Consider the following 24024-nt stretch of genomic DNA (forward strand, 5'->3'; position numbering starts at 1 on the left):
TCAACAGGAACTCCAGGGACCCTCCCCCCACCCGCCCCCCTGCAAGCTCCCTCCCCTCTCCCACTCTGCCCTCTCCCATTTGCTCTGGGCTCAGTGCAGAGTGTTATCTATAGTGACTGATGGTGGCCAGCCCCGCCCACTGCTTGAGTTCCTACAACTGGCATCTCTGCGTGGTTTGGCCATTTGATCCTCATGGCAGTGCCCTGAGTTAGTATTATGATCCCTACTTTACAGATGAGGAAATTGAGGTTAAGTTGCCCACAGTCACAGGTCCAGAAAGTATGAGAGGAATATAGATTTGACAGGGTTCTAAAGCTCAAGTCTCTCCTTCCATTACTGGCTGCTTCAAGCTCACCTGGCTCCCTGGGGAGTTTCAGGGGAGGGATACGCAAAAAATGGAGGAGAGGGTGGTACCACACCAGTGGCTGTTGATTCCACTTACGTGTCCCTCTGGTGCCAGGTCCCAGACTCCAGCTGCCCTGCACAAAAGGGAGAAAAGGGGACCCTCCCCAGTTCTCAGAGAATTATCTAAGCCCATAAAGTTTGGGGGATGGTGTAAACCCCTTTTTAGAATGGACTGTTTACTGATTCTGTTTGGAAACAGAGATGAGATAACTTAATGGAGCACTTCTGCTTTGAAACCCAGATGACAAGTACTGACCATCTGCTCTTGGGACCTGAGAGCCAGACAATAAGGGCCTAGAAAGATAGACAGGACAGCCAGTCAAAGGAAGCAACGCCAACGAGTTGATTCAAGTTTCAACCACCCTATTTACAGCTGAGACAACTCTTCAGAGGAGAGATGATCCAAACTCAGACCCACAAATGTTTCAGAGCACACTGTTCTGTCTCCCCACCAGAACACCAGAAACTGAGTCTGCTATTCTTCTTTCACGGTAGAGCTCCCCAGGTAGATCCTTGCTCAGCATCCCAAATGTGAGCCCTCCTAACATGAATCCTCTCCTTCACCTCTCTCCAGGGCTCTCCTCTTGCCTGGCCCATCTCTCCCTGCTCCCTTCCCAGAGTGTCTTCCAAACCTCTCCTCCATCCAATCTTCTCTAAACTCCTCTTTCCTACCCTGATATCAGTGTTCTCAAACTTGCCTGATCATCATAAGAATCACCTGGGAAATTTGACCATGCAGATTCCCAGCTCTTTCCCCTAGAGATCTGGATTAGAAAGATCCAGGTGGAGACCCGGAGACCCCATGTTTAACAAAATCTCATGTGTCCTTTTGATCAGGCACGTTTGGGAAACCTTGACTGTCCTCCCCCTGTTTATGCTAGAGCTGGCTACAGTCCTCAAAACCGCCCACTCCTATCCCGTGATAACACCTCTGAGGCCCAAAGGACACGGCCTCTCAGCTCCAGCAACCTGCACCTGTGCTTCACTTCCTCTACCATTTACCATCTTGTTTCTCTTTCACCAAAGGCTCTGCAATTGTCTCTGCCCCAGCCCTTCCACTGAAATTGCTCTCCCTGAGGCTGACAATGATTTACAAAGTACATGGTCCAGTGGACACGATTCAGACATCGTGAAATTGAACTTTTTGCTAAGCAGACATTCACGACTACTCCCCTTTCCATGAATCTTTCTACTCCCTTGACCTCTGAGACACCGTTTTCCCCTGACTCTCTTCCTACAGCTTCCGCAGTTTCCAGCCAGTCTTCCTTGCTGGTCCTTTCTCCAGCCACCTGGAAAGCGGATGTAGCCAGGTCCCGAGCTCAGCCTACTCTTCCTGGTCATCACATGCACTTTCGTAGTTTTAATGCAACCTGCTTCTTGTGCTTCAGTTTTCCATCCAAATGGCCTGCGAAGTGTTGACTGTGGCATGGACAGTTCAAAATTAGCACTTCCCAAACCTAACTAACCAAAAAGCTGGGGCCGCCTCCTTTTGTATTTTCATGCGTCAGGATGATACTTCCATTCACCTGGTTGCCCAAGCTAGAACCCTGGAAGACATCCTGGTATTCATTTCTCTCCACCTCCACACCCCCACAATACACAGCCAACCACTCACCGAGTTCTGAGGATTTCATGCCTCACTAGTCCTCAAACTCATGCCCTCCTCTCCTTCTCCGCATCATGTCTCCAGTCAAGGCCCTCAGTCCCTCTCACCTGGACATCATCTCCCAGCTGGCCTCTCTCCTTCCCATCCTGCCCTCTTCCAGTCAGCCCTCCACTCAGTCACCTGAGCGACAGATCTAAAATACAAGCCTCATCCCGTCTCCCCATCACTTAAAGCCCCTCAGGAGCTTCTCGTCACCCACAAGCTGAAGTCCAAACTATCCAGGATGGCTCTCCTGAACTCATCAGTTTATTCCATGCCTCCACGTCAGTGCTCACAATTTCATTCTTCCTTCATCTACCCACTTTCACCCCACCCTCTGCCCTCAGCCCAGGCATCATCAAACTTTTTGGTTCTGTTTAGCAGGGTTAGTGATCCTTGAAAGTATTCCTCTAACACTCTATGTTTACCAGATTACACTGGCAAACTCAACTGCTGACTCTGGAAAGAAAGTTTAAAGATAGTTTTACAGGTTTACAACCTCTCTTCAGCCCTAGTTGTTACCATAGTGACTGAGAGCTGGCTCTTCCTTGCACCTGTGAATGTGTCTGAAGCCAACCTTCCCCTCCCACTGCCTCTCAGAGTGAAGCAGAAGGACCACCCAGGAGTCAGCCCACCTTTATCCCTGCTCCTCAAAGGGAGTGGCCTCTCCTGGCTATTGGCAAAGCTTCCAGAAACTTGGCTTTGAACCATTCATGGCTAACAGGTGGTCCAGATATTCTGGCAGGGACCATGAGTTTAAAGTAGAGGAAGATGGAATCATAAAACACCATGTATTCAGAGCACCTTAAACCCTAAGGGCCAGGTCACTGGTGAGGGAATACTGTGATTATGTATGCTGGGAGCATCCTGCCCACATACCTGCCCTCCTCAGGAATCCTGAGACGTCAGAGTAAGCCTTTAGGAGGTCTATTTTTAAGGCAATCTGCTGGCCCTCTGGGAAGAAAAGTGAAGAGGCTGGACCTGTGCTAGAATCCTCAGAGCTCCAGAGTATACGCCCTTGAATACATTGGAAGCAGATGCTAACTTCAGCTTCTACAGAAGCTCCTTGGATGACCAGGGGATGCACACTGTTATAGGAGATGGGGTATATTATACTGCTGGGCCTTGAGTGCCAAATAACGTCAGAGAGAATAGTGTTGAATTGGAGTCTGTGGAGCCCTTCAAGTGTCCTCTGGCCTGGCCCTCATCAGGGGTCACAGCTCCTTCCACAGAGAGGGCTGGAAAAGCTGACAGTGCCAGTCTCTCTTTTGTAGCCTATCAAAAGCCAGCCATGCTATGGGGAGGGTTACAGCAGAGTCAGGAGCAATGGCCAATCCAGATCATTAAAGCAGAGCATGGAAAACACGGTTGCCATGTACAGCTGTGCAGGCTGTTCACCAGGTTGCTCAGATGAAGCAGTAAACGAGGCCTGAAATCCAGCCTGTGCACCCACTTGCCAAGTTGTGTGTCCTGGTATAGAACCACATTTTCTTAGAAAAGGAGGTCCTTGTTTTTAGCTTGCAAAAAGGGTTTGTTTGGGATTGCAACAGCCCTAATGGAGAAGACATTGATAACAGTAGTGAGAAAGTTTAGGTGATAGCCAGAGTAACTCAGGACCTGGCAGATAAGATAAGAGTTTGGTATATTCATGACTGTGGCCCCAGCCACCGAAACCCTAATGTCCCATTCCTGAACAGGCTGGAGGACACTTGGTAAAGAGAGGTTTTGGGAGCCCAAGGGACCCTCCTAGTAGGGGGCTCAGAATTTTAGCCTACTGAGATATTGCCCAGCCTCATGGTCGTGTCCTTCTTCTTGTCACCCGCTCCCCAGCACCCTACTCCTTCCTGCCCATCTCCAGTCATCCAAGGCCCCCATGGCCAGAGGAAAGATCAGCATACTCAGACTGTGGCCCCAACCCTAATGACCCATTCCTGAGCAGGCTGGAGGACACCTGGTAAAGAGAGGCAGTCTCCTAAACTCCACCTGTGACCACCACTTCTTTCTGCTGTTAGTGGAGCCCTCGACTGGAGACAAGGCCACCAGCTTGTGACTGAATGCCAAAACTGAGAAGGGGTTGCTGAGTTTTCCCACTTTGTTCCTCTTGTTTACAGCTTTACTTTAGCATCTGCTTTTGGTTCTCACTCCATGGGTTGTAACCTGCCAGGGGAACTTACAGGATTACAGCCTCATTCTGAAAGCTAACAGCATACTACCTAAGCAAACCAGGGGGTTGCCTCCTGCCTTTTTGCCTTGGGGCAGAAGGCAGACATGCAAGTTAAGGAGCCTCCTAGGCACAGATGTGGAGAGGAGGCCAGAGAAGCGGAATTAGCTTTTCTGCACCTCTAGCTTTTTGATGCTGTACGTACATGGTCATATTTAATTCTCCAACAACCCTGTAAAATAAATATCATCTCCATTTATAGATGAAGAAACTTTGCTTCAGACAGAAGAAATCACCCTGGCCAGCTAGGAATCTCTAGGGATCCAATCTGAATTTCCTGGTCTGTCTGACTCTGACACATGGTGTTTTTTTTTTTTTTCACCCACAGTGTGTCACCTGCAAAGATTCTCCCTTGAGGAGAGAGAAACTCAAAATAGCGAAAAGGAACTGAAATAAGCTTGAGGAGTTTTGCTTTAGCAACTAAAGCATATCCCCCTAGGATTTCCCTTCCCATTCATAACTTCAGAACATTCTCAGGGGACATTTCATTTCTTGCCTCTCCCCCATGCCAAGGATTTTTACACAGGTAAAATCATTGCATTAAAGCTATACCTTATGAGGGGGAGGAGTGGATAGAATTCTTGAGTTAATTACATATGAGCCAACAAGGAAGAAATTTCTTTACCTCCAGCTAGCTTCTCAACCCACTGCTCAGCCAAAATATCATTTCTCAGAGAACAATTGCCAAGACCCACAGTTGAGTTAATAAAATGTGAGAGCAGGAAGGGGCTGTAAAGAGTAATAGCCATGTTTACTGAGAGCTTATTATATAACAGCCAAGCTCTGTTCCAGGGACATTATGTAGAGATCCATTTAATCCTCAGAGTACAGACAAGGAAACTGAGAACCAGAGAGGTGTCAGCGCTTGTCCAAAGTCTCCCAGCTCTTATGATGAGGCCTTGGAATCAAACTCACACAGTCTGGCTCCTATAGGCTGCTCTGCCTCCAAAGATCGTTTCTCCTCGCTGCCCCCAACCTCATTTCAGGGGTGAAGAAACAAGCCCAAATGCAGAGCCAGGCAAGACGCCGGATCTTCTGAGGGAGAACCAGGGCTCATGCCACCAACCAGGGGCTCTGAGCACCCAGGACTCCAGCTGTATGCTAACTGCACTTCACTCAGCTCAGATTTTAGATCCCACATAGTGCTCAGAACCAGAAAATTCTTAAATATCTATTATCTGTCCAACATCTGTACTGCACTTGAGCATCCCTGATGGGCTCATGGAAGGCTAAATATTGCTCCCTTCTCCCCTGCTCAGCAGCCGGATACAAACAGAAGCCAGGAGGGATGGTGGCACTTCCCACATCCAGTGGGGCTCGGCAGTGACTCAAAGAGTCTCCTGCAAGGCCAGCAAATATTTTGATAATCTTTCCCCTACAGGATCCTCCTGTGGAGAACAAATGGACACAATCGAGAGCAATCTCCTCAGCAGATTCCACAGGAAGTTACATCAGTGGAGGGGATTTTGATGCTCAGGACTTTTGGGAAGGGAAGCAGCCTTGGAGGTAAGGGTGTGGGGGGCTGGTGGTAGACAGCATTAGGGGGAGGCAGACAAGGTGGTGGGTACTAGCGCAGCCTTCAGAGTCAGTTTCAGACCTGGGCTTGAGGACAGGTCCTGCCACTGGAGGCTGTGTGAACTCACAGATTGCTATGCCCCTCTCTGGTCCACAGCGTCCCTGTGTAAAATGGAGATGCCAAGAGCACTCACCTCCTAGACAGGCCCTTGAGAATTAGACACAGTAACAGGGAAGAGTCAAGCACAGGGCCTGGCCCTTGCAAGTGCTGAGGAACCATAAATATAACTGGCCTCGTGGGATCCTTCACTTTCTTTGAAAGAAGCTCATAGGATGTGTTGTCCACGGTCACTAGGGCTCTTTACGGAGCTTCCCTTAGGGGGCCTGACCCAAAACATGCCTTCCGGAGCAGAGGAAGATCCCTGAGTGACAGGCCACCCCTTGGCCACAAGTTCCCACCACTGGAATAGAAGAAACTCGAAGGCCCATCCCTGCTAGCCACTATCTCCTACATACGTGTCTGGTCAGGTGGGCAATAGGAAAGCCCCATAGGCTCCATGCATGAGACATTTCTTCACAAAAAGATTTTCTAAAATGAACAATTATAAGAAGCAACATAATATGAAGCTGTTCACAAAAATGATGTGGCACAGACTGGGCAGCACGGGGTAGAGTATGGTTGGGCAGGACCACGGGGAGGGGTGCCTATTTGACATTAGTGACCTGTTTGGCTCCCCTCATGCCCATGTTCTGGGCCAGCCCCCAGGGCTTCTTTCCAAAGATGTATTTGCCTCTCTTTTCTGTGTCTACAGGCCCTGCAGGACAGGGACACAGAGGGCTGCCCTGGAGGCCAACATTCTTCTGGTGATTCACCAAGCAGGTAGTGGGTGCCTGACGGAAAAGAGCCACTTCCTGTGTCGCTGAGCCACCAGTCATCTAACCGATATCTGCCCCATCGCCGTCTTCTCTGACAGCAGCCGAGTCACTGGCAGAGGCAGGGTGAAGATCCCAGAAAAGGCATGAACCTGTGGTTTGGGGTGGGGCAAGCAGTGGACACATCACTTTATCCACAAAAGAAGCCTCACCTTCCTAAAGGTATTGACCCATCCCACCTGAATCCGGGGAGAGACACTGCCATGGTGGAGAGTCTTAGGGCCAGCACACACGCCCTTGTGCACATCCCACCCCATGCACAGCCACACCCACACACCCATGTCACTGTGACAGATGCCTTCCTGAAGCTGAACCCAGGCTCATGCTTCCTTCACACTGTCCAAGCACCATGTTTGATGTTCTAGGAGCCAAGTAGGAAAGTATGTGTCTAGATAGAGTGGTGCATGCAGGAAGGTTGAGGGATGGGACAGATTTCATGTAGGGAGGGAGAATGTTGCAAGAAATCCAAGCACATGGGTCAGAAAAAGTATTGAAAAACAACTGCAGTTTAATGGTCTCCCCTCTGTGCTGTCAGCTTATCAACTCAGGCCTGGGGGCAGGGGAGGGGAATGGCCAGCTTCTTACAGCCAGCTGACCTGGTTCTCGGACCCAGCACCTGGTTTCGAGCAATGAAAGTAGCCCCTGTGGCCACCAGGCCCTCCAGAAGCCCATGGAGGCCCAGATCCTGCCTGATGGAGCAATGACGTGCCCTGCCCATGATTTGACTGCAGCTTCAGCTCTAGTGTTCCCTGGAGGCGGCCATGGGCCATGATGCTTCATCAAGATAGAGGTCAGATCACAGCCTGGGCCCTCTCTGGAAACCTCACACCAGCCAGTGGCACGGAACTGGGCTGGTTCCAGCCCTACCAGAAGCCCTGGGCATCATATTTCAGCACTTCTGCTCTAGCTACTCCCACAGGAAGGAGAGGGTCTGCTCCCATCTTGTTTCTAATTTCAAGAATACTGCAGTCCCCTTGGGAATCCTCACCGTCTCATTAGAGTCACAGTGGCAGCTACCCACGCACTTCAGAGGCTTTAGGGCTGATTGCCATCAAGCCCAGAGCCTTGGTCTCTGTGAAGCAAACTGGCCCAGGGCCCCCAGAAGCATCCTGCTCTCTGTGGTCCAGAGCTAGCCCCGAGGCCGGCGCCGGACAGAAGAACTCACAGGTGTGCCTGCCATAGCAGCTTAGAAGTGATGAATAAGTGGAATTTTGGTCAGGCCAAGCCGTCCTCTACTTACTAGAGGCTGGGGAGGTTACACATGCAATCTTGTGGTGAGGGATCTTATTTGGAGAGATAAAGAATACATTCATAAAATAAGAAAACTACTTTTAAAAGTTATTCATTTTTTAAAGGTCAGTTTTGCATGTGTGTATATGAGTGCAGATGCTGGGGACTTTTTAAAAAGGTGAACACCTACACACACTTTCCTATTATATGCACATATAACGATAATACATACTACATTTATATAATGCATTATGGTTTACACAGTACTTTTATATGTGCATTCATTCATTCAACAAAACTTCATGAGCCCCAACAAAGAACCAGACACTTTTCCTTGGCGTGTAGTGACATAGCAGTGAACAAGGCAGGACCCCCACCTTCACTGAGTGCACGCTCTAGCTGGGGAATCAGACCATAAATAGCAGACAAGGGACCAGCAAGGTAATTTCAGGGAGCGACGAGTGCTCAGAAGATCATGAAGTTAGGTAAGGCCAGCACTATACTGCCCAGTATGGCAGCCATTAATTACATGTGGTTATTTACATTTAAGTCCAAACTGATTAGAATGAAATGAAATTAAATATTCAGTTCTCCAGTTCACACCAGCCACATTTCAAGTCCTGGAGAGCCACGTGAGGATAGCAGCTAGTGGTACAGATGCAGAACATTTCCATCATTGCGGGAATGTCCACAGGACAGTGATAAACTTGAGTGACTGGGCTGATTTTGCCCAAGTGTTCAGGGAAGCCCTCTCTGAGGAGGTACCTTGAATTGAAACCCCAAAATGAGAACTAATAGCCCACAGACCTGGGTGGGGGTGGAGCAGTGGGCAGAGAGTTCCAGGCAAAGGTCCGAACGTTGGAGTGAGTTTGGCAAATTCAAGGAACAGAAAGGAGGTGGGTGGGATGGAGTGTAATGGGCTGGAGGGTGGGGAGAATGGAGAATAGTGAGGTCCAAAGTAATAATACAAACAGCTGGTGGCCATTGAGTGTGTGCCAGGCATCCATGAGGTCAGTTCTATTACTCTCCTTTCACAGATGATAACACAGACACAGAGAAGTACACACGTTAGCAAAAGTCACACAACTTCTGGGGGGCTGGGGCTGGGATTTGCGCTGGGCAGCACGGCCGTGGGGCGCTCAGCTTCTCCACAGAGACTTGGGCTGGTTAGGAACTCCCTGTGAGGGGTCGGGACCCTACTTGGGGGTCATGGGAAGTCATCGCAAGTTCTTAGGCAGGACAGTGACTTATTGCTTCTTTGAGCACTTGGTCTGCTCATAGCAAAGAGAATCGAGTGCAGAGGGGTTTACTGCATTAATCCAGAGATACCATCACTGTGTCTCCAGCTAGGATGGCAGCAATTCTCTGTGTCTTTTAAAGCCTAGTGAACACTGCACTTTTATTTTTTGGCGGGGGTGGGGGTTGTTTATCTTCAAGGACTTGGGCAGAAAAAATAATGATTCATTTCAAAAAACCCAGAACACATTAGACACACCCAAATAATCATTTAGCAGTAGGAAAGCCTGTTTTTGCCAGTCTTTCCTAATTCCACTTAAAGATTCTTTCCCATATTCTTTATTTTCTTTCCCCCATATTCTTTAGATTGTTGTCAATTAAGCCAACCATCTTCCTAAACAAAGAGTTTGGTCCTGGCACCACCAGGATTTCTGCTATAGAGGGGAAAAGAAGGTGAAGTCTTGCTTTGGGTGGGAACCCAAGGTGTGAGGTTCGTGTGTGACAGATGGCCTTATAAAGTCTTTGTTGTATTTGTTACAATATTGCTTCTGTTTTACGTTTTGATTTTTTGCCCCCCGCGGCCTGTGGATCTTAGATCCTCAACCAGGGATAGAACCCACGCCCCCTGCATTGGAAGGTGAAGTCTTAACCATTGGACTATCAAGGAAATCCCCCTTATTGCTTCTTCTTTCTCTTCTCAGAAGGGATGGGATTAAGGGGAGCAAGAGGGGTCAGCTTGTGTTTCCCTTCCAGCCACAGTTGCCTCCTGAGGCCCAGAGTGTGGTGGCCCGTTTGGGGCACAGGTTGAGGTCTAGGTCACAGCCCTGTGATCCCCCATACCTAAGACCCTTTCTCCTGTGTCAGTTTGGTTAAGTTCTCAGCAGCTCCCCTTCTTCATCCCTAAAATGAAGATAATTATTGCTAAATATTGTTCTATCTCACAGTGCTGTTATAGAATGAAACGGGTAGAATTAAAGAAGTGAAACAGAACAACCATGCTTGCTGGCTATGATATCAGATGATCATCACTGGCAGGAGAGGATAGGGGAAGAGGTGGCCAAAGCCCAAAGCCCGGTCTCAAGGTGATGATGAGTGAGGATCCAGAATCACCCAGGAAACAACCGCCCCGGAGCCTCTGTGGGTGAGTCAGGAGATTCTCCTAAACTCCAGACGCTGCCCCAGAGGCCACTTCCTGGGCTGGACTGACAGCTCCCCATAGCCCCGGCCACAGTTCTGCTGGCTCAGTGCTGCCTGTGCTCTGGGGCAGAGTGGCAGCCACTGGGCTCCTTCCTACCTTGCCTGTGCCCTTCTCCCTGGCTGGGTTTGGTCATGAGCAGCTGCTCTTATAGCCTTCTCGGTCTGGTGTGAGGAAGTTCACATGGCGCAGGTGAGGCCAGGCCGCTTCCTTTGTTCTGCCAGAGGGTGACTGCCGCAGGTAGCAAGCTGGGTGGACCCAGGTCTTCAGTCTCTCCTGAGGTCACCTCTCTGGGCTGCTGGGCTCACACGGCTCATGCCGCCCCAATGCCTCTTTGCATGTGGTCTCAGCTGATATCATTCTAAGCAACAGTGACTCACAGGACAGCAGTTCCTTTTTTTTTTTTAATGCCAGAACCACTTTATATAGATTGAGCCTTTCTGCCAGGTAAAGAAGGTCTTGACCTTTCAGTAGAAGTAGAGGGAGGCCAGTAAAATGTGATTAGGAGCTAAACCGAGTTTGAAACTGGCTCCACAACTTACTTTGGGACAAATCACTTAATCTCAGGTTCTTCATCTGTAAAATGGGGATAGCCTGTGACTGACACGTAGTAAGTACTTAAATAGGTGTTTAAAAAGTAAATTTCAATAACAGGGGATTGGTTATATAAAGTCAATATAATGGAATACCACACAGTATTCTAAATCTCTATTATAAAAGAACTGTGAACTATATTCATGATCTCTTACTAAGTGAAATGACAGACACTGAGAAAACCTCAGTATACCATTATTATTGAGAAGAAAATAAATCTATATATAGTGAAAAATATAGTGAACATACATATACTAAAAGGGTGTTTTTCTATCTTAAAAAATGAGTGTTCTGTTTGTTATTTTAGTAATAAAAGTAATTAGAAAACAATAGAAATTATTCAGTAGTTACAACAACACTTATTCAAACATAGCAGATGTACATAATGCAGAATAAGCGATCATGCTTTAAAATGATGATCATGGTACTAATAGTGATTCTGACAGTTCCCTAGCCCAGATCATTCAAAGCTGAGGCTGACACATGACCACCACCACATGCTTTAATGATTAGCAAAGTGTTACCATCAAAAAGGAAAAAATAATAGCATCTCACACTTATACATGTCTATAAAAACTATTTTCCTTCTGGGAATAGTAATAATAAAAACTGACTGTACCAACACGGCCAGATTTAAATCTTACCTATGCAACAGGTGACCAACACACATAAATAACATAAACAAAGAAGGGAATTGCAGTATGTACACACAGTGAGTTGAGCATGCTTTGCAAGGTGGCGCGAGAAGGGAGAATGGCATGAGTAGACAGGATGGGGTGGGGTGGGGTGGGGTGGGGGAGCATTCCTCCAGCCATTGAGTCAGAGGTTTCAAGAAGGAAACGGAACTTCTTCGGGGCCTGCTAAAATAAAGGAAGCAGATAAGCATCTCTTTTTACTGCTCACTTGCGTAGAACTTACACGGAGAAAAGAATAAGTACTCCCTGAACCGTGACCTTCAGCAATGAGCTGCCTTCTCAGCTCTGTCCCCAAGCCACTTCTCACCCTGCTCCAGGGGCTTTCAAAACAATGAAAATCCCCAGACAAGCTGGATTTGGACTCTGAGGGATGGGATTAAGGCGAAAGTGAACCCTCTGTGTGTCAAAGAACAGGCAGCAGGATGAATCCAAAGACCATCTTAACGTCACTTCCAAGACCTGGCTGTACCCAGTCCTTCCAGGAACACTTGCAGTTTCACACACCGCTTGCCCAAATCCAACCAACAGTGGGTCCTGGGAAAGCTGTCATGATCTCTTTCATTTCCATATTTCTAGCTCATAAATTTTCTTACCTAGCATCTGATTACTCTCAGGAGATGTAAAGAACTGCGAATAAAGCAAAATGCTAGTTTCTGAAATCATGCTGGCTAAATGAAACTTCTGACAGACAGAAACCCATTTCAAGACTCACACAGACTTAGAGAATGAACTTATGGTTGCCAGGAGGAAGGATGGGGCAAGGGGAGGGATCGTTAGGGAGTTTGGAACAGACATGTACCCACTGCTATATTTTAAATGGATAACCAACAAGGACTTACACTATGGCGCATGGAACTCTACTCCATGTTATGTGGCAGCATGGATGGAAGGGGCATTTAGGAGAGAATGGATACATGTTCATGTATGGCTGAGTCCCTTTGCTGTTCACCTGAAACTATCACAACATTTTTAATCAACTCTGTGTGCAGGCTAAGTCACTTCAGTTGTGTCTGACTCTTTGTAACCCTACGGACTGTTAACCTCCAGGCTCCTCTGTTCATGGGATTCTCCGGGCAAGAATACTGAAGTGCATTGCCATGCCCTCCTCCTGGAAATCTTCCTGACTCAGGGATCGAACTTGAGTCTCTTACATCTCTTGCATTGGCAGGCAGGTTCTTTACCACTAGCCATCTGGGAAGCCTGTTAATTGACTATACCCCAATACAAAATAAAAAGTTTATCTTTTTTAAAAAAGAAACTTGTTTCAGTTCCCCCTTCTATCTTTGCAATGTTACCACCATAAAGTCCCTTGTGTAACTTACTTTATTCACAGACCATATTGAAACCCACATGAGAAAGATCATTGCAGTAATCCCTTAAACACCTGAATTAGCTGGAATTACTTCTTTCCAAGAAAGCATGGGGTCCCGAGACTGTACTGGCTCCTCCCAGGGCTGTGCCCGGAGCACAGGCAGGAGAGGTTGGCAGGCTGTTCTATATTTCAGTGAGAGCTGGCAGTGATTACAACACCCAAATAGATGCTCTGTGTTGATGCTTGTGGAGGATCAGCTTTTAAGCTTATTAAAACAGGGGTCAGGAGAAGTGATTGCACATTTGAAGAAGGAAAGGAAAAGAATCGCTAGCAGGAGAGACACAATCACCTGAGAAAAAGTCCTCCTTGTATTTAGAGAAAAGGGAGGCTGGGGAGCCCGTATGAAGTCAGAGCTTTTTCCTTCCAAGAGCAGCTGGTTCAAAGCCAGGGAGAAGGAAGGGATGAGGGCTGTCGCAGGCTTCCTGAGGGCCCCCGACTGGGAGGCAGATGAGGTAACGCCAGGCCTTCCCCAAGGTGAGGCTGTTTCCCTTGTCCTTTCAGCAGGGCCTGCTTTCTGACCCGGAGAGTTGGAGAGGCCACGCTGATTTACAGCCGCCCCTCTTTCCCCTTCTTTCTGATCCTCCCAGTCTGTGGTCTGTTCAAAGCACACTCAAGGGAAACAGAGGCCAATGAACCTGCCCAGCCGGAAAGTGGTTTTGAGCCAGCACCAATGCTGTGACACACGCTTTGTCTTTAACGGGTCCCTTGCGCTTCAGTGGAGCGCGGCTGTCTGTGCAGGTGTTTGCAGAGGCTCCCAGAGCCCAGAGCCCACTCCCTTTGTGGGGACCCTGTACAGGGGTGTCTCCAACCCCTGGTGTTGGATGAGGACTGGCCGTGTTAAGGGCTCAGCGGGCAGCCCTCCTCCCAATGCCCCCCAGAAGAGCAAGGAGGAGGGTGGGGAGAACCTCCTGGCTAGAGACGGAAAGAGGGAAAAGAAGGCAACTTCGATGGAAAAGCAGTTGTATTTTTTAAAAAATTCTATGTATCATTTACAATTTTAGATTGGTGGAAAAAAATTCTTTATGTAACCCTTCTCTGTAAGGACTCGAGTTTTGCTCCTAAACCATTATCTTGGTAGATTTATTTCCTTGATGGAATAGCATATAATTCTTTCACATCTCTATTTCAAATATATACTTTTTAAAATAAGAAAAAATATGTTACCTTTCCAGAATTGAGTCGCAAAATAAATAGATCTGCTCAGCGCTGTGTTTTCTTTGCTTTCCTTCTGCAAAGCTGTTTTAGGGAACATGTGTATCTTTAGATTTCTTTTCACTGATGAAAAAAAAAAAGGTTAGGCTGGCTTGAACAAATCCACAAGGGAATGAAATAAGATTCCAGGAGCTTCAGTATTTTCAAAACAGTACAGACCCACTGCTGGTGGGACAGGGTGTAGAAGAGCTACAGGTTGAAAGTCAAGAGAGGCTGGCCAAGAGATGGCCCCTTTCCTTGCACATCATTGCACCTACCGCAGGGCCCATCTGGGAAGCCAGGCAGGCATAGCCATGCTGTGCCTGGAGCAGCTTTCTCCTCATGGCTCTGCTTTTTGTCACCTCTTCCCTTGCCCTTTGAAGGGGACTTCTGAGTGGGGAGAACTAAAACCCCAAATCACTCATTTGGAGGGACCTTATCCTGGCAGGGCTCATTGGAAAACTCGGTGCAGAATCTGAAGAGTCCACCAAGCTCTGCCCCGCCCCTCAGCTGTAAATCATCACTCTTGCCTAATGGATGGCTGCTACAGCTGAGAGCAAGTCCCCAAAGTGCGGCCCCAAATGACGGCCATGAGTTCAAATCCCTGAACCCTGACTGTGTTCTAGCTCAGCATTAGCTGCTGCCCCTGATTCCACTCACCTCCCTCTACCCGCCTCTGCTTATCTTCCATTGAAGTGACCATTCCACTCCTTGAATCCTTAACACACACAGTCTCATGCCTGAGTTTTTCAGGTTTCAGAACACCAGTATCTCTAAGAGCCTCCTACTGCCCCTTTATGCTTCTAACTCTCCACGCGACCATTTTGCAGACTCGCTACAGTCTATGGGGTTGCAGAGCCAGGCACGACTGAACGGCTAACATTTTAACACTAGGCTTCTCTATGGGGTCTCCCCCCTCTTTTCTTCTCCATCCTTGCCCCTCTCCTGACACTGCCCCTTCCCTCTCTTCAGCCATTTCCCTTTTCCTCTCTGGCTCCCCCTCCTTCCTGTCCCTTTTTCTTTTTCACACTCTTTCTTTTCTCCCATCCTCCTCTGCTGCCCACCATTGGCCCCACCACATCACTGACCCCCAGCGTACCTGGATGAGCATCACAAGGAGACAAGGTGCAGCCCCTCCTAAGGGCAGCTAACTTGGCTTCTCAGGGGTTTTCCCCAACTCTGATGGTTACAATTAATAATTAAGGCCAAATGAGGACAGGACTCCTCACAGCTCTATTGCTATTCTCTTTATCTCATTTGTCTAAGAACCTCGACTTCCTGGGTCCCTCAGGGTTGGTCCCCTAATCCAGTTTCTTGGTGTTCCTAAAGGAAACTTCTTAGTAAGATGCCCAAGGCCACCCTGACAGCTCTGGTCTCCACTGATCTTTCAGTCTCATACGTTTGCTGTTTGAACTCACAGCACTCCTTCAGTTTCTCAAATGTGCCATATACCCTCCTGCCTCAGGACCTTCAGTCTCACTATTCCCTCTGCTTGGAACATTCCACCTCCTTCCCCTGCTTTGTCTAGTTAACTCCTTTTGTTAGTTATCTGTGGCTGCGTAACAAATTACCCCCAAACCTACCAGCTTAAAACAGCAAACACTTTTTATCTCACAGTCTCTGTGTGTCAGGAGTCTGAGAGCAGCTTAGCTAGGTGGCTCTGGGTCAGGGTCTCTCAAGAGGTTCCATCCAAGGGCCCCAGTCTCTGGAGCTGGAGGGTGCCTCCCCAGCTTTTCCACTTGGCACTTGGGAGACCTCAGTGCCTCTCGAGCTGTTGGTGACCTGAGTTCCTTGCTGCATGGCCTCTCCATGGGCTGCCTGAGTGTCTTTAGCATGTGAAAGCCTGCTTTTCCCCAAAAATTAATCATCAGAAAGAGAGAAGGGGCCCAGAACAGTAGCTATAGTCTTTTGAAGCCTAATCTTAGAATAGACACATCATGTTTTTTGCCATATGCTACTGGTTGAGCAGACCAACCCTGGCACAGTATGGGAGGAGACACACATAGTCTGAAAACCAGGAGATGGGAGTCACTAGGGTTCTTTGTGGGAGGCTCGCTAAATGATCGCTTCCTTTCCCTTGATATGTATTTGTAGGGTTTTGTAATTAAAGTTTATAGTCCATCCAACCATAGCTTTTTGAGAATATGTATCTATTTTGCTCATGTATCAATCAGCCTTTGCTATAAAACAAACTGAGAGTTTAGTGGCTTTTAAAGTGTTCATTTATTATTTCTAAAGTGTCTATGGGTCATCAGAGTTCTGCTGACCTGGACCAGGTTCTGCTGATCCACTTGGGCTTGTTCATGTGTCTGGCATCAGCTATTAGCTGGGTTAGCTGGGCATGATGGAGCTGAAATAGCCTCCCACCTCTAGTATCAGGCAGGTGACAGGCCATTGGCTGGGACAGTGAAAGTGAATGGGCCTGTGTTTCTTATTATTCAGCAGGCTAGGTGGGTGTGTTTGCATGGTAGCTCTAGGATTTCAAGAACACAAGGCCTCTTGAAAGATCTGGAAAAGGTACAGTGTCACTCCCATCACTTTCTATTGGTCAAGGAAAGTCACAAGCCCAGGGCAGATCCAGAAATGGAGAAACAGACACAACCTCTTAAGGGAAGAGATGAAAAGCCACACTGAAAAGAGGCTTGGATGATGGGAAGTGGAGAATGCCACCATTTTTGTAAACACTTTTCCATGGTACACCAGAACCTAGCACCCACTGTGTGACCCCAGGCAAGTTTTCCTTTACCCAACTGAACCCCATTTTCTTTTTCCACAAAATGGAGGTACCTATCTCAGAACTGGGGGCTTCCCCAGGTGGCTCATTGGTAAAAAATCTGCTTGCCAAGCAGGAGACTCCAGTGCAATCCCTGGGTCAGGAAGATCCCCTGGAGAAGGAACTGCCAACCCACTCCAGTATTCTTGCCGGGAGAATCCCATGGACAGAGGAGACTGGCGGGTTACAGGGGTCACAAAAGAGTCAGATACGTCCTAGCCAGTAAATAACAACAATAACAACATTTCAGAATTGCCATAGGGTTCGAGTGCAATTGGACACACAAGTGCTGAACCTGGTGGCAGGCACAGAATAAACGTCATCCCCTTCCCTTTACCCTAATGCCTTGCATCACCTTGACATCTGGCCTCGCCAGCCCCAGCCCTGGCTCACCCACCCTGTCCCAGGAAAGCTACATCTCTGCATCTCTTGCACATAATTAGTGGCATCAGCATGAGTCCAGCTGAACTCCAAGTAGCAGTGCAATTCCTGATGCTACAGATGGGCAGGAAGACTCCCAGTCAGAGGTGACTTTTGCCACTGCCTGGCTCAGTTCTCTAATCCTGAGACCCAGAGGATCTTCCTCGGTGCCTCTCAGGTGTCTGGAGTCTCAGCTGCCTTCTGGTTTGCCTTCCAGCCATGTGCTTGCTGCTTAGGCTGACTTTGTAATCTTCTAGACATTTCTTCTTCCCAGGTTGGCTGCCTTATCTCTACATCCTTCTCTTCCCTTTTTTACATCTCCTTCATCCCTCCTTATGCCTCCTCTAACCCCAACCTATCTTTTTTCTGAGCTTTTTCCATCTGTCAGGCCATATGCTATGTACTTTTTCTAACTGCCTCAGGATTTCTTACACCAACCCTATGGCATAAGAACTATTACTACTATTTCCCTGATGAAGAGACTGAGGCTCAAACAGCTCACCTAACTTACTCCACCACTGTGGTGGGTGGTAGGCCCAGGCTGAAACCTGAGTTCTGGTCCCGAGCTTTCACGCTCTCCCCAACCTTGTCCCCTCTCTCCTCTTGTTGCCCACTTGTGCATCCTATGGCAGTGTCCCGCCAGAATGTTTCTTCTCCTGTGTGGCTGGTCTGTGTGTTATCAGTGTTTTGTGAAAAATTACCACCTTCCTGGATTGCCCTGGTGGTACAGTGGATAAGAATCTGCCTACCAATGCGGGGTACACAGTTTCAATCCCTGGTCCGGGAAGATTCCGCATGCTGTGGAGCAACTAAGCCTGTATGCCACAACGACTGAGCCTGCAGTCCAGAGCCTATGCTTTGCAACAAGAGAAGCCACTGCAATGAGAAGCCCATACATTGCAACTAGACAGCAGCCTCTGCTCTCCACTACTGGAAAAAGCCTGCTCACAGCAATGAAGAGCCAGCACAAACAACACCACCATAATAAACTGATTTTTTTTAAAAGAAAATAGCCACAGAAAAAATTTACCACGTCCCTCCTCAACTCTTCATTCTCCTTTTCCCTAGGGCAGCGCAGTTCGACAGAACTTTCTATAGTGATGGGGATGTTCTCTGCATTGTCTATTATGGTAGCCACTAGACACGCGGCTTTTCAGAATTTTTGATATTACCTAGTATAACTGAGAAATTGCATTTTGAATTTTATTTAACTGTAATCAAGTTAACTTAAAATAGTCACAGGTGGCTAATGACTGTATACGCCAACTCTAGGGTCTCATCTTGGGGAAGGGAGGAGAGGGAGTCAGGGCAGGGAAAGGATGGGGAGAGAAGACTTCTGATGAAGAGGACTATTTTCTCTTGAATATTGAACTAAGACTAAATTCACATAAGGAAAACTCATTTAATGATGTCCAGATTCCTGGTTCAGGTCAGCAAGAATGCTTGGGCCTAGGAATTATTTTGAGGCTCTTCAGTGAGACAGACTTCCTCTGTAACACTCAGACTGAAATGAACTCATCCCAGTGTAGAGAAAAAATGAGAAATTACTGCCGTGAAGTGTTCTTCAGTGTGTGCTAGGGAACTCAACATTCAGTCAATATAATTTTTGGCCTGCTGTTTGCAATTCTACAGAGCCTCCCAATCTATAGAATTGAATGCAGATTTTTAAAAGGATACATAAATTGAAGTGCTATTTTTTTAAAAAATCAAGAAAGCTTCCAGGACTTCTACCCAAAGAGACTTCCAAAATGATTTAGAAGGGCATGGCAACCCACTCCAGTATTATTGCCTGGAGAGTTTCATGAACAGAGGATGCTGGTGAGCTACAGTCCATGGAGTCGCAAAGAGTTGGACATGACTGAGCGACTAACACTATAGTGAGACTTTAAAGATGAACAAATTTCTATTGGAAAAATCTGCTCAGTTCTGGAAGCAAAACAGTCATTCTTTAACCCATTTATTCACCCAGCTTTTCATCTACCACCCAAAAATACTGTCTGAGTTCATAGCAATTTCTTAAGTGCAGGTAGAGAGGCAGAGTTTAAAAAATGAGAAAGAAAAATAACTTTTATAGATACAACTTTTTAATTTCAAAAGTAAATAGGTTAAGGTTCTTGCTAGTAACCCAAGGGATGTGGTGTTAAGTCCATGCTCTTAGTATCTTTTACCAGGTATTTTTTTATCCGTTCATTTATTATCAGTGAATTTATTAGCAATTATTGTCAAGTCTCTTTAATGCACAGACTGTCCATTTAGTTATTGCCACAAGAATTTTGAGGTTATAAAGCACTTAAATTGTACTGTTATTAGAGAAGTTACCTCAGTAAACTGCAGTTTATCTCTTCACACTTCTCTCTGGAGTGGGGATCCTTGAGGGCTAGCGCACAGTCGTATTGACTGCAGTGTCCTCACTCCCTAGAACACCACCTGGAGCATGGTGGGTGCTGGTTAAAAGTTCACTGAAGGAACACTAAACCATAGAAATGTAGCATTTGGCTAGATCCATGATCCTCACAGCCAGCAGTCTGTCTCTAGCATGGGAGTCAAAGTCGCAAAGGAATCGGAAGTAGCTTGCACTGAGATCAGCCTGCCATGAACTCACTGAATTCCTCCTTTCCTTAGTTAAATTTTCAGTCTCTAGAGTCTCAGAGGATAAGAAATTGTCTAAGAGCAACAGGATCGTCTTTCTTTCCTTTTTTATCCACCCCTTCTCTGTCTGTCTATCTCTTTCTGGGCATATGTTCTGAAACTTCATCGAGTTCAAAGGTTATCCTCTATCTACTCATAACAACACAATATTTGGTGAAGATTTAAAGATTATAATACTTTCATCCATGACTTTCATAGTTTCATAAACTTCCGCCAACACTTATTTTTAACTTGTGCCTTTACAGATCAAAATGTATTCTTGAAAGAATCCTTTTTTTGAATATGAAAGTCACCCATTCTGCCTGTTGGTCATCTATATATACTCTTCTCTGGATGTCTTCCATAAAGTCCAGGAACAAAACCTGTATGGGTACTGATTCGTTTATTTGAACACTTGTTCCACAAATGTTTATTGCAGCACTATGTGCCAGGGGCTTTCCTGGTGGCTTAGTGGTAAAGAATCCACTTCACCCTGCAACAGAGGACAAGAATTCACTGAGTTTGTTTTGCAATGCAGAAGATGCAAGTTCAATCCCTGGGTCAGTAAGATTCCCTGAGGGAGGAAATAGCAATCCACTCCAGTATTCTTACCTGGGAAATCCCATGGGACAGAGGAGCCTGGTGAGCTACAGTCCACGGAATTGCAAAAGAAATGACTGAGCAATACAACAATTATGTGCCTGGTGTTACAATTCCACGTTAAGACTGAATGAAATTACAAACCAGAAGCGCCTTCTTGTTCTCCCTCTGCTCCCTTGCTCAACTTCTAAAGAAATACTACGTTGCCTGTTATGGGCAGAATGGGGTCACCTCAAAATTTAGATGCTGAAGTCCTAACCTCCAACACCTCAGAATGCGACTGTATTTGGAGATAGGGCCTTTAAAGAAGTAGTTAAGGTAAAATAAGTCATATGGCTGGATGCCCGTCTAATATAGCTGGTGTTTTTCTAAGAAGAGCAGATTAGGACCCAGATATATACAGAGAGGGCTCCCCTGGTGGCTCAGATGGTAAAGAATCTGCCTGCAATGCAGTCCATATGAAGACATAGAGAGAAGCTGGCCACCTCTAAACCAAGGGGACAGCTCTCAGGAGAAGTCAACCCTGCTGACATCTTGATCTTGAACTTTCAGCCTCCAGAACTGTAAGGAAAATACATTTCTGCTGTTTAAGCCACACAGTCTGAGGTACTTTGTTATTGTAGCCCCAGAAGACTAATATTTTGGTAATTCAGCACTCTTCTCTGTATCTTTTCTTTTTTTTTGTTTTCTTTTTTTTTCACCTTCTCTTTGTTTTATCTTATTTTGAACTATTGATCTCTTAGAGATGTTTACTTTCCACTTGTGTATCTTCTTTCTCTGGCTAGTTTGTAAGCTCCTCAAGAAAAAAAAAATGAGGGAAACAAAGTGCTGTCTTTGGGATTTTCACCTACCCCCATGCAAAAAGTGGGGCCACTTTAAAGTTAAGGAAACGAAGGACCTGGGGAAATAGACTAAGCTGCGCAACATCTCCCAGCTGGCCAGTGGGAGAGATGGAATTCGCAGCAGACCTGCCTGGTTCCAAAAGCTGCCAGACTTGCCACCTCACCAGTCTGCCTCCTTGAGTGACTAAGCTGGTGGCTCACAATTACCTGAACACCTCAGGGCTGGCCCACAGCAGACACCCAGAAACAATTTGTGGATTTGATTTAAATAAATGCAGATGGTCTGACTGATCCAGGGCAATTAATCTGAGAGCAGATGGCACCTCTCCGGGAGAAATGGGAAGACCTGAGGTGTTAGGCGTCATTATCTCTTCTTCTCCCCAGCTGACAGATAGAAGCTCCAGGCTTGGCCTTCACTGTGCATGTTTTAGGTTTGTGTCAGAACAAGGCACAAACCTTAATGCATTTGAGTAGCCTTCAGTCAACTTGCAATTATGTGTAGTGACAGGGAGCAAAGATGACATCTGCCAACACCACCAAGTTTCCCAGGGCCAAGAGTGTCAAAACTTTTCTCTAGCTGGAGGTCAAGTGTTTCACCTCCAGCAGAGAGGCCTGCAGAGAATGGATGCCGCAAGAGCCCTAGTCAAGCAGCAGGGGCAGGAAGAGCAAGAAGCAGGCCAGGAGCAGCTGCCCAAGGAATCAAGCTCTGTTGTGGCGTAAAACATTCTGGAAACAATGGCTATTTAGCTGTTCTTTTACAGTGAAAATGCTTATAAAAATAGATCTGACCTTACATGCTTTTCTACATTTTTACCATGTGCATTTATCATCTATTAAAAAATCAATGAACTTTTTTGGGAAAAAAGATCTGTGTAATCTTATATCCAAAGCCTAAAACAGTGTAGAGTTGACTTAAGAGCACTGGCCTGGAAGTCAGTAGACAGGGTGTTAGTTCCTTCACTGCCACTAACTGTTTCTGGAAAACAGATTTTTCCAGCTTAAAACTCCCAGAAACCCAATCAGTTACAGAATAAATTCCAACTCATTAGCCTGGCCAGTGAGATCAGGGTGATCAGCTTCTTTGCAGATTTCCCTAGAAGCAGACCCATAGATAGGATTTGGGTGCAAGTTGTAGGAGATCCCTCGAAGAAGGTGATCCGCAGAGCAGAGTAAGGCAGTGGGGATGTGAGAGACAGGGAAGGGAGGAACACCAATGAGGGTGCTTTATGAGCTGGTGACCACTGTGAGGAAACTCGGTTCAGTTTCCCCAGGTTCCTCCAAAAGACACTGTAGATACATTCTCCGACCAAGAGCTTGGAAGCTGGGGACTTTGTTCATCAGCTGCTGTTCTTGTTGGCTGGCCCGAGGGGACTAACTCCACAGCCCTTCGGTCTGCTTCATACAAGAGCTGAACCTGCTCTCGTGACCAGAGAATGCACTGAGGCAGGGAGACGCAGGTGCCTGAACCAGGAGACTGCAGATGGGCTGGAGAGAACACAGAAGTGGCCACAGTCCTGCGCAGTTCTTGCCATCAAGAGACGGAATCTACTTCTTCACCCCATTTATCTGGACTGGTCTTTTGGGGGATAGAGTGCAGAGGTTGCAAGGTTATGGGAGGTCTGGGCCTGGGCCTCAGGAGACCTTACAGCGTCTACTCTTTCACTCGTAAAACTGTGCTGCCGCCATATGAATAAGGCCAGGCTACTGTCAGTGGCCTTTTGCTTACTTCAGAGCTTACCTGTAGCTTCGGACAGTTCCCTTAAATGCTTTATTGATTAGCTTCTGCTGTACAACAAACCACCCCAAATTCAGTCACGTGAAGAGGATCTGCTTCTGAGCTTACTCATATGGCTGGTGACAAAATTCTAATGGTTCCTGACTGGCTGTTGGCTAGAGGTCTCCATTCTTCACCATGTGGGCCCCTGCAGAACTTTGCTCACACTGCGGCTGTATTCTACTGGTCAGCAGAGATCAGCTGTGAAACAATAGGCAAGGGCTACCCAAGGATGTGAATGCTAGGAGGTGAGATCACTGGGAGCTCCTTACAGACTGCCTACCTCACTGCATCTTCTCCATCATTCGCCGGTGTCCTCTGCCACATACTTCGCTCTTCAAATCACTCACTCTTTCCATGAATATGGAATAATGATAACAGCTATTATTGGTATTGCAGGCCTACAAAGTGCCAGGTGCTGTGATGTGATAGTCTGTGTATAAAAGCCACATCCCTTCTTGGCCCATGAACCCTTGTCCCCTGGGAAAAGCCCTCCTGTGACATTGTGACACATTTGGTAACTGTCCCCAGCTCCTGGCACAGAGCTCCTAAACCCCTGGAGTTTCTGAGTGATGGTGCAAGAGGAGTGTCTTTGCTAGTCATAATGAGCCCCTTTCCACCGTCCCCGCCTTCCCTGGACGGCACTGCCTTCGCACAGCCAGGCCACTCTCCAGCCACGGTACCTGGTGGAGAACCAGGCAGGACGGATGTTGTCAGGCTGCTCCTCACTCCTGCCGCTCCGCTGGTGAGGAATG

The 24024-nt window shown here is 47.1% G+C and overlaps 1 protein-coding gene across 4 annotated transcripts in view; it reads right to left on the bottom strand.

Annotated features, from left to right (window-relative positions):
• BCAR3 (BCAR3 adaptor protein, NSP family member) overlaps positions 1-24024 on the bottom strand; it is a 222219-nt gene that overhangs the window by 144509 nt on the left and 53686 nt on the right. For 3 of the 4 annotated variants that reach the window (XM_042251091.1, XM_042251086.1, XM_042251089.1), the window contains exon 1: positions 10480-10708. The exons of the other annotated variant lie outside the window; for it this stretch is intronic. In XM_042251091.1, the coding sequence (XP_042107025.1) occupies positions 10480-10516 (37 nt within the window). In that variant the 5' untranslated portion in view covers positions 10517-10708. Of the gene's footprint in view, positions 1-10479; positions 10709-24024 lie in introns of those variants that run through there. 4 annotated transcript variants of the gene reach the window in all.

The sequence above is a fragment of the Ovis aries genome, chromosome 1 (assembly GCF_016772045.2).
Source record: "Ovis aries strain OAR_USU_Benz2616 breed Rambouillet chromosome 1, ARS-UI_Ramb_v3.0, whole genome shotgun sequence".
Classification (NCBI taxonomy): domain Eukaryota; kingdom Metazoa; phylum Chordata; class Mammalia; order Artiodactyla; family Bovidae; genus Ovis; species Ovis aries.